The 10738-nt window shown below is 46.7% G+C and overlaps 2 protein-coding genes across 2 annotated transcripts in view; one reads left to right on the top strand and one right to left on the bottom strand.

Moving 5' to 3' along the window:
* The window catches only part of PRDX1 (peroxiredoxin 1), a 13624-nt gene extending 9734 nt beyond the window's left edge, over window positions 1–3890 (top strand). The window contains exon 6 of the mRNA XM_010847850.1: window positions 3550–3890. Within this exon, the coding sequence (XP_010846152.1) occupies window positions 3550–3635 (86 nt within the window). The 3' untranslated portion in view covers window positions 3636–3890. The remainder of the gene's footprint in view (window positions 1–3549) is intronic.
* A 1010-nt stretch (window positions 3891–4900) lies between these two features.
* On the bottom strand, window positions 4901–9959 carry MMACHC (methylmalonic aciduria (cobalamin deficiency) cblC type, with homocystinuria). Its single transcript, XM_010847849.1, has 4 exons — window positions 9696–9959; window positions 7547–7741; window positions 6718–6870; window positions 4901–5675 (listed from the first exon to the last, which is right to left on the bottom strand). Exons 1-4 carry the CDS (start codon window positions 9774–9776, stop codon window positions 5262–5264), a joined length of 843 nt encoding a protein of 280 aa, XP_010846151.1. The 5' UTR covers window positions 9777–9959; the 3' UTR covers window positions 4901–5261.
* Window positions 9960–10738: the final 779 nt, after the last annotated feature.

Here is a 10738-nt window from a genome sequence, read left to right as displayed (position 1 = left end):
ATTTCACATGCTAATAAAGTAATGCTCCAAATTCTCCAAGTCAGGCTTCAGCAATACGTGAACCGTGAACTTCCTGATGTTCAAGCTGGTTTTAGAAGAGACAGAGGAACCAGAGATCAAATTGCCAACATCCGCTGGATCATGGAAAAAGCAAGAGAGTTCCAGAAAAACATCTATTTTTGACTATGCCAAAGCCTTTGACTGTGTGGATCACAATAAACTGGAAAATTGTGAAAGAGATGGGAATACCAGACCACCTGACCTGCCTCTTGAGAAATCTGTATGCAGGTCAGAAAACAACAGTTAGCAGACTGATTCCAAATAGGAAAAGGAGTACGTCAAGGCTGTATATGGTCACCCTGCTTATTTAACTTCTATGCAGAGTACATCATGAGAAACGCTGGACTGGAAGAAGCACAAGCTGGCATCAAGATTGCCGGGAGAAATATCAATAACCTCAGATATGCAGATGACACCACCCTTATGGCAGAAAGTGAAGAGGAACTAAAAAGCCTCTTGATGAAAGTGAAAGTGGAGAGTGAAAAAGTTGGCTTAAAACTCAACATTCAGAAAACGAAGATCATGGCATCCGGTCCCATCACTTCATGGGAAATAGATGGGAAAACAGTGGAAACAGTGTCAGACTTTATTTTGAGGGGCTCCAAAATCACTGCAGATGGTGACTGCAGCCATGAGATTAAAAGACGCTTACTCCTTGGAAGGAAAGTTATGTCCAACTTAGATAGCATATTGAAAAGCAGAGACATTACCAAAAAGGTCCGTCTAGTCAAGGCTATAGTTTTTCCAGTGGTCATGTATGGATGTGAGAGTTGGACTGTGAAGAAAGCTGAGAGCCGAAGAATTGGTGCTTTTGAACTGTGGTGTTGGAGAAGACTCTTGAGAGTCCCTTGGACTGCAAGGAGATCCAGCCAGTCCATTCTGAAGGAGATCAGCCCCGGGATTTCTTTGGAAGGAATGATGCTAAGGCTGAAACTCCAGTACTTTGGCCACCTCATGTGAAGAGCTGACTCATTGGAAAAGACTCTGATGCTGGGAGGGATTGGGGGCAGGAGGAGAAGGGGACGACAAAAGATGGGATGGCTGGATGGCATCACTGACTCGATGGACGTGAGTCTGGGTGAACTCCGGGAGTTGGTGATGGACAGGGAGGCCTGGCGTGCTGTGATTCATGGGGTCGCAAAGAGTCGGACACGACTGAGTGACTGAACTGAACTGAAGACAAAGTGCTGCCTTCATATCTCTGAAGAGCCAGCTGATAGAAGCAGCAGCTTAGTGTTAGGGTTTACACAGTCCTAACTTTGTCATTTTTTAGCTTGTGTTTTTCTTGGGAATGGGGGTAAGTCACTTTTTTTTTTTTGGTCAGTGTTTACTGTGGTTATATATGATAGAATTTACCTTTTTAAGTGTATAATTCTTGGGTACTAGTTACATTCAGTGTTGTATATCACCACTATTTCTCAAACTTTCTCATCATCCCAAATAAGCAGTAGTAGTAGTAACCATGAAGAAATAACTCACCATTCCCCTTTCCCTCCAGCCTTTTGTAACTTCCGTTCAACTTTCTGCATCTATGAATTTACCTATCTTAAATATTATGTGCGTGAAACCATACAATGTTTATCCATTTGTGTCTGGTTTCTTTCACTTGGCATAATGTTTTCAAGGTTCTCAAAAGTTTATCCAGGCTGTAGTATGTGTCAGGGAGAAGGCAATAGCACCCCATTCCAGTACTCTTGCCTGGAAAATCTCATGGATGGAGGAGCCTGGTGGGCTACAGTCCATGGGGTCGCTGAGGGTCGGACACGACTGAGCAACTTCACTTTCACTTTTCATTTTCATGCATTGGAGAAGGAAATGGCAACCCACTCCAGTGTTCTTCCCTGGAAAATCCCAGGGATGGGGGAGCCTGGTGGGCTGCCGTCTATGGGGTCGCACAGAGTCGGACACGACTGAAGCGACTTCGTTGCAGCAGTATGTATCAGAACTTCATTCTTTTTAAAGGCTGAATAATATTTAATTGTATATGTATGCTTGGTGGCTGAGACAGGAAAGAATCTGCCTGCAATGCAGGAAACCCAGGTTCAATCCCTGGGTGGGGAAAATCCCCTAGAGCGAGGGGTAAAGCAACCCCCTCCAGTATTCTTGCCTGGAGAATCCCATGGACAGAGTAGCCTGTTGGGTTATAATCCATGGAGTCGCAAGGAGTTGGACACGACTAAGCAACTTTGACTTTTCATATGTATACTACATTTTGTCTGTTAACAGGTTTTTTCCACCTTTTGGCTATTGTGAATAATGTTGGTAAAATACTGGTGAATATATCTGAATCCTCGTTTCTAGTTACTTTGAATATATACATAGGAGTAGAATTTCTGGGTCCTATGGTACTTGTGTATTTAGATTCTTGAGGAATTTTCAGACTTTCCCACAGCACCTGTACCATTTTACATCACTAACAGCAGCAGCAGCAGCAGCAGCAATACCAAGCGTTCTTTATATCCTTCCCAGCATTTACTTTTTTTTTTTGACTAGCCATCTTAGGGGATATGAAGTGGTATCTCATTGTGGTTTTGATTTGTATTTCCGTAATGACTAGTGATAGCATATTTTCATGTGTTTATTGATCATTTGTATATCTTTGGAGATACATCTTTTTTCAAGTCCGTTGCTCATTTTTAATTGTCTTTTTGTTGTTGTGGGAGTTTGGATTTAATTTTGGCTATTAATCCCTCATTAGATACGATGTGTAAATATTTTTTTCCCATTCTGTGAGTTGTCTTCAAAGAATTTATGGATTTTTGGATGAACTTAGAGCCCATTATACAAACTGAAGTAAGTCAGATAAAGATAAATATCGTATATGATCGTGTATATATATGGAATCTAGAAAGATGGTACAAAAAATTTTATATAAGACATAGAGAACAGACTTAGGGACATGGGGAGAAGGGAGGAGAGGGTGAGATGTATGGAGAGAGTAACATGGAAACTTACATTACCATATGTAAATTAGATAGCAAAAGGGAATTTGCTGTATGTCTCAGGGAACTCTGTATCAACCTAGAGGGGTGGGATGGGGAGGGAGATAGGAGGGAGGGGACATGTATACCTATGGTTGATTCATGTTGAGGTTTGCCAGAAAACAAAATTCTGTAAAGCAATTATCCTTCAATTAAAAAATAAAGAATTTATGGTTTTAGCTCTTCCATTTAGGTTGTTGATGTGTTTTTAAGTAAATTTCTTGTATATGGTATGAATAGATGACCAGCATCATTGTTGTTAATTTCTTTAAATTTCAGTTACTGCATGAACAAATTAAGTATAGTAACTCGGGCTACAGTGAGGATTAACTTGCATATTTAGTTTTGTACTGATAGGCTGAATGATCTGACTGGAGGATAGACCTCCTGGCACCTGAATGTTGAAGCCCTTTAGGGCTCAGATTTGGTTTTTTAGGCATCCAGTTGTCCTTAGGAGGGTGGAGCTTACCTCTGATCTGGTTATTAATCAGTACCCTTCCTCTTGCAGTGTGCCCAGCTGGCTGGAAGCCTGGCAGTGATACCATCAAGCCTGATGTCCAGAAGAGCAAAGAATATTTCTCTAAGCAGAAGTGAGCGCTCGGCCGTTTTAGGGCCAGGCTGCAGTAGGCGGCCTTGAAAACAAAACCTCTTTTGTCCTATTTTTGTGCTTAAAACCATGATCTTACACTCCGCCAGGATGTGGTGTGGGACAGGACGGGCCTTTCCTGCAGGGGTTGGGGACGCCAGCCTTTCTTCCTCTGGACGGAAAGACCTGAGCCAGGCCAACTGATGTATACTGTAAGGGGGTATCACTTGATCTTTTGTAGTTGTATTAAATTTGAAATGAGACCTTGTTGATTCTTCATTGGTTGTGGGGCAGGGGAAGCTTTTAAGAGGAATTTAGTCTGCTTTTTTGGGAGAAAATGAGGTGCGAGAGCTGCCTCAGAATTGTGAAATGATATTGAGGGAAAATGTACATAGACAACAGGGAAAAGAGCAAGACCTGCTACAGTATCAGCCAAGGTGCTGCAGTTTATGCTGTAGGCTGGGTTGCAATGAGGTGCCTGACACTTACAGTACTAGGAGGGCTACATGAAAACCTGGATGAATGCCTGGGACTGGATCTATGAAAGATTACAGTTATGGGCTTTAGGTACCTTTGGAACTGAAAGAGGGAGACAAACCCAGGGCTGGCTTTCTGCGTCAAAAGAACAGTGGTGAGCACCTCTTGGCTTCCCTGGGTTTCCAGCCTTGATTTAAGGATAGTTCTTGTCCTCATGAAAGTCGCTCAGTCTTGTCCGACTCTGCAACTGCATGGACTATATACAGTCCATGGAGTTCTCCAGACCAGAAAACTGTGAGTGGGTGGCATTTTCCCCTTCTCCAGTGAATCTTCCCAACCCAGGAATCAAACCAGGGTCTCCTGCATTGCAGGTGGATTCTTTCCCAAATGAGCTATCAGGGAAGCCCTATCTTTCCTGATGCTGGGAAAGACTGAAGGCAGAAGGGGATGACAGGATGAGATGGTTGGAGGACATCACGAACTCGGACATGAGTAAGGTCTGGGAGTTGGTGATGGACAGGGAAGCCTGGCGTGCTGCAGTCCATGGGGTTGCAAAGACTTTGGACGCGACTCATTTGAACTTGTTCTCATTCGTATCTGTGTCGTGAGGGAGGGTTGTCAGTGGGGTGAAGGTGGATTCCTCCTGGGCCCAAGGCTAGGGCACATTTGCAACAGAAGATCCTTTAGTATGTGCTCTTCCGGACACCACCACCACCCCGCCCCCACCCCGACTAGCCCAGCCTACCTGTGGGCAGTAGTACAGGATTCCCAGGGCCGTCAACAACAGCTTACTGTATGCTAAGCAATTTCACATTTATTCAGTCACCATGATAACCCTCTGAAGCAGGTACTATTATTTAGGGGATAGTTCCTCCTTACGCCCTGTAACAGGTAGCATTTCGAAGCACTGCAGAGAAATGGTAACAGGTAGCGATTCCATGTTTCAAGGCAGGTGGGAGGTCTGGATCTATTTTGGTCTTAACCAAACTTTCCTGAGCCTTGTTATTTTAAGATCTCTACTAGAATAACTTATCAAAAATAATCATTTTATACCCAAAATAAGTTTCTTCCCTGGCGAAATATTAATAGTAGTGTAAAAGTCTTTTAACAGGTAGGTGCCACTGCCCTAAATGAGGATCCCACAGGCAGGGAAGGTATCAGGGTCCAGGGGATATAGGTGGGGAAACTGTGGGACTGAGCCAGCCTCTCCTGGGATTCTGAGGCTTCTTGGATAAGAGTGTAGTGATGTGAAGCTCTTGGGATGGAGAGCTAGGCTCCTCTGAGGGCTGAAGCAAGCCCAGTAAGGCCAAGCGTTGGGCAGGAGGAGTGGAAAAGTATGCCTTCTGCTCTTCTGAGTAGCGCTCCTGAGGTGTCACAGCATCCCGGTAAGTCCAGTCACGCCAATGGAAATTGAAGCGTTCAAGCAGGCTGATGCGGTCAGCTCTTGTGGGTACACAGTCAACGGGCTTTGTGGGTGGCAGATTCGGCACCTCTGTTCCTCGCAGTAGCACCACCCCTCGGATGGCAAACCAGCCCCCAAACCTGGGATGTATGCACACACCTGCTATGTGCTGGGGAGAGGGTAAAAAGAAAGCAAGGTCATGGTGGTCATATGGGCACCAATAACTACCATCAATGCAAGCTAGTTCACTTCTTATTCAACAGTGATTCTACCTGTGAGCCTGTCAGGGAATTCCCTGGTGGTCCAATGGTTAGGACTCCACGCTGTCATTGCCAAGGTCCCAGGTTCTATCTTTGGTCAAGGAACTAAGATCCCAAAAGCTGTGCTGCATACACACACATGTGAACTTCTGTCAGTCTTGGCTGGGCTCCCCTACTCCGTCAACTCTTCATGAAGTCACTGACCCCAAGGAGAGTTTCCTTAAGCTGAGCCTCAGCTTCCCAGTCGCACAGTGGATTTAATCACAGCTCTACCTGCTCCATTCTGTCACAAAGAATAACAGACTAGTTCTCTAACCGGATCCCTGGTGGCTCAGATGGTAAACTGCCTGCCAGTGAAGGAGACATGGGTTTAATCCCTGGGTATGATTGGGAAGATCCCCTGGGGAAAGGAACAGTAACCCACTCCAGTATTCTTGCCCAGAGAATTCTGTGTACAGGAGCCTGGTGGGCTACTGTCCATGGGATCGCAAAGCAGAGTTGGACACAACTAAGTCTGAGTGAACTCCAGGAGTTGGTGATGGACAGGGAGGCCTGGCGTGCTGCGATTCATGGGGTCGCAGAGAGTCAGACACGACTAAGCAGCTGAACTGAAGCGACTAACACTTCACTTTTTCTGACTTGATGTGTCTGCAAGTAGACGAAATCATGGAACTGGATCATTGACCATGGTGCACTCTTGTCCTGGATTGTGCCCAGCAACTCCTTTACCCAGGGAAGGTGGAAGAATGGGACTTGAAATTTTTTTTTTTGCTGTGCCATGTGGTTAACAGGATTTCACTTCTCTAACCATGGACTGAACCGGGACCATGGCAGTGAAAACCTGGAATCCTAACCACTAGACCACCAGGGAATTCCTGGGACTTGAAATCTTGATGGAATTTTATTTCATTTTCGTTCTCAGCCCCTATTTGCTCATACTTGCCCTCTGACCTGGGTCCCCCAAGGGTCAGACTCCACGTCCTGTCGCTGGTAGTAGTAAGCAGCCCCTGCTACATGGGCTGCTGTCTGGGCCAGGATCTTGGGGCGCCGGTTGGGGTGTACCTCGTAGTCAGCGATGACTTCTATCTGCAGCTCTGGGAGGCTCTGGGATAGAAGATAAGATGAAGACTTTAAGCGCAACAGGAATCATGATCATGTTCAACAGAGCCTTCAGTTGTGTTAACATGGCCCTGTCTTTAGAAGTCATGTTTAAAGGGAAAACATGACCTTAAACTTGGAGTGGGATTGGAGGCTCCAGTGTGAAGAAAATGATAATTCTGTTTAGGATTGTTCAGAAACCTCTGTTACGGCTCTGCCCTCCAGAGGCTGAGTGCAGAGGAAGCCGGTCCAGCTTTGGGGAGACCCAGTGTATGTATACGTATTTATGTATACGTGTAAAGTATGTAGTGCAGGGGTCCTGTTCTGTCCTCAAAAGACCCCATAAGGCTCCCAGGTCTAGGGCAAAGACAGGTGAGAGATGCGTGGAGAATTTTGGGGCTTATTCCTATTTCACTTGGAGGTCAAGGGAAGTCTGCTCATCAAGTTGCCCATCAGGGAAGGGTGAGATTGATCTGTTTCAGACCTTGTTGGCTAGAGGGGGTGGCTAAACCTGAGATGAGAAGGCAGACTGGGGAGAGATCACGATGTCAAGGCTGGCTTTAGGATAGCCTTCTGCCGGGGAAGTGGCTCCTTGTAGGTCTAGATTCTATACTGAGCTTAGAGGAACTGGATGCAGATGCAGATTTGGAAGCTGGGTGAGGCTATAGCCAGCCTTGCTCACCTCTCTAACTCGGCCCAGGTGGTAGGCCACACACTGGTCCACAGGGTCAGTCAGTGGTTGGAGGTGGTGGCTCTGCAGGAAGGGCTTGAGGGCCCGGTCAAACATGGCAGGTGTGCTGAGTACCAGGAAGGCCAGTGTAGGTCCTGGCAGGGGTAGGTGGAAGGCTGGAGGCAGGAGTGCATTGTACCATGCCACCTGGAACAGAGAGAAAATTCAGGCCACACAAGAGGGCTAACTTAGGCCTTAGCCAGGCCCATACCTTGGCCTGGCATTCAAGGTTTCATGCAAATTGTCCAGCCTCCTTATTCAAACAATGAAATTCTCCTGATGATGTGTGTTTGTGGGGAACTCACCTGACAGTTATAATAGAGAGGCAAAGAATTCATAAACAACTAAGAAAAAGAAGAAATTGATTGTACTGTGGTTAGTGCAATAACAGGGCCAATGAAGGTCCTCTGAAATTAGAAAAGGCTTCTTGGAAGCTGAGTCTTGATGGCTGGGAAGGTAACTTACAGGCTGATGTGGAGAGGGAGAATCTGGTGTGTGTTTTAAACAGGTCCCAGCATAAACAAAGAGGCAAAAAATGCAAAGCATACTTGGAGAATAGCAAATTGTCTAGTTTGATAGAAATGAAGCATCTGAGGAGGAGAGCAGAGGGAGAGAAGGCTGGAGAGATCAGTAAGAATGAGACTGTGACTGGCCTTGAATACCAATTGAAGGAATATGGGTCTAATTTGCTGACAGTGAGGGGTTAGCCATTGAAGATTTAAGAAGCAAACTGACATGGTCAGTTTTAGATCAACCTGGCTGCAGTGTGGAGGAAGGAATAGAGGCAAAGTGACAGCAAGGAAGTTATTGCAGAAATCCAAATGACTAATAGTGGGCTGAACCAGAGCATAGATAGGTTGAATTTAGGAGACAGATTCCTAAAGATCGCTGTGGATGACTGTATGTGGCGCTGGGAAGGGGAGAGAAGTAGGAACACAGGATGACTGGCAGGGCTGTAAGAGGCACTGTTCAATACCACAGCTTCTTCTACCAAGGTCTTCTTGATTATATCAGACAGGCATCTCCAATCTCTCCCACACCTGCCATCCACCATTATCTCCATACCTTTACTCAAGCAATTTCTGATATTTGAGATGTACATGACCCTCCTTCCTTCCAATCTATCTTTTCATATATAGCTCAACTCCATTTTTTCCAGGGAAGCCTCTCTGAGGCTAGACCCAACTACCTCTTCCTCTATAATCCTCTCCCAGCATTGCTGTATGCCACTCAGTGGAAAGTGGAAAGGGTGGCCTCTTAAGCATCAGGCAAAAGGCTCAGGTTGAGCTGATTTAGCCCTGCACTAAGCACAGGGCTCAGTGCAGAGGGCACTGGATGTGGGGGGAGATGGACCTATGTGACTAAGGGTAGGTCCTGATGCCAGACTTCTGTGTCAGGCAAGTGTACAGTTTCTAAACCCAGCCCAGCATTGATGATTGGCAACATCATGAATGTAACCTTTTGCAGATAGACTGAACAACCAAGCCAACTGTTTGCTTGTTCAACATCCAGAATGCCCTTTGCTCATGAGCCATACAAACATTCCCAGACCTTGCCCTCTCCTAAACTCCTTCAGGAAGCTTCCAAAGTGACTCTGGCTCCACAGATCCCCTTCTTCCTCTAAATTACCTGGGTGACAAAACCACAAGGTTACTGGATCACATGGTGTCTCCCACTCATCAATACAGCATTGTAGGAGGGTAAAAGAGATAACTCATTGGAAAGACTTTTATGTTGGGAAAGACTGAAGGCAGGAGGAGAAGGGGACGACAGAGGACGAGATGGTTGGATGGCATCACCGACTCAACGGACATGAGTTTGAGCAAGCTCCGGGAGTTGCTGATGTACAGGGAAACCTGGCGGTGCTGCAGTCCATGGGGTGACAAAGAGTCGGACACGACTGAGCGACTGAACAAAAACAACAAAAGAACAAACCTGCAACGCTGCTCTACCCATTTAGCCCAAGCGCCCTGTCTCGACAATTAAACGGACTCGCGGCCAGAGGAGCTCGAGAAAGATCAGAAAATTCACGGGCCTCACGTCAGTGGCACCGAAGCCATCCATACGCTTAGCCCTAGCACCGCAGCAGGGATAAACCAACCTGGAAGGGGTAAACTTCGAAGCCAAAAGGGCACAACGTGTCCTCAATCTTCTGCTTCAGCTCTGCGACTAGCGGCTCCATAGTGCACGTTACACACTGAGCCTGCTGGGGAATGGAGTCTCAAGGTTACTCGGGACTTTACGCTTTGAGACAGCTTGGACTCCATTTCCCAAGAGCTACGGGGATCAGCTGCGGGACTGTGTCGTCTCTGCCCGATGCATCCTGGGACACGTAGTTCATTCAGTTCGTAGAGGCACCCACTACAGAAGCAGAAAAACTCGGTTTCCCGACAAGCTTCACGGTGGGGGGGGGGCACTGTGACTGCGCGTGTTGCTTCCAGGGAAACGTAGTTCGGTAGCCTCCATCGCCGGTTGTCTCCAATAGAGGCGAACTCAATTTCCCAAGTGGCGCCGCAGAGGCCAATCCGAAGTCGGGCTTTCCCGGCCTACCGTAAGTTTCAGTGGTCACTGGCACAGTTTCAGTGTTATGGTGCCAGAGTTGTGAGTCTGGGGACGTCTAAACCAAGATTCAGCATCTTCAATTCCCAATTGATATCTGTTTATCAGGGCATCCCGCTTTTCCCCTAATTTCGCAAGGAAGCCGCTCCCCCGACTAGTCCCAGAAACGCAGTTTTGGTCTGACTATTGCTTCCTTACCTTTAGTATTGCATCCCCCCACTCACCTCTTTAGAGCTTACGTTGTGGTCTTCCCTGGGCTGTGTCTTTGGTGTCCACAGTGTGGGGAGCAAGGGCACAAGACGCCAGGGAGCCAGACCCTTGCTGCAGTCTATGAGTAGGAGCCTGAGCTGGTCTGAGCAGCTCGACGCGCTTCTCAATGCTACGGACCGAAATGTGAACAGGATTAAGGTGAGGGGGCTCCTGAGTCCCCTACTCCCTTGTTTAGGGGATGTGAGTTAATAGATTGCAAAACAGAACTCATTGACCTGTGCATTTGTTTCTTTTGTAGCAGCGGCTGTATCCACTTGGAGTCTCTACGGGGGGTAAATATTGTCCCTCAGCCTTTCTTTCCAGTGTTATCCACTG

This window comes from Bison bison, unplaced genomic scaffold (assembly GCF_000754665.1).
Source record: "Bison bison bison isolate TAMUID 2011002044 unplaced genomic scaffold, Bison_UMD1.0 scf7180017864256, whole genome shotgun sequence".
NCBI classification, from domain to species: Eukaryota; Metazoa; Chordata; class Mammalia; order Artiodactyla; family Bovidae; genus Bison; species Bison bison.
This window is presented reverse-complemented; position numbering and strand designations above follow the sequence as displayed.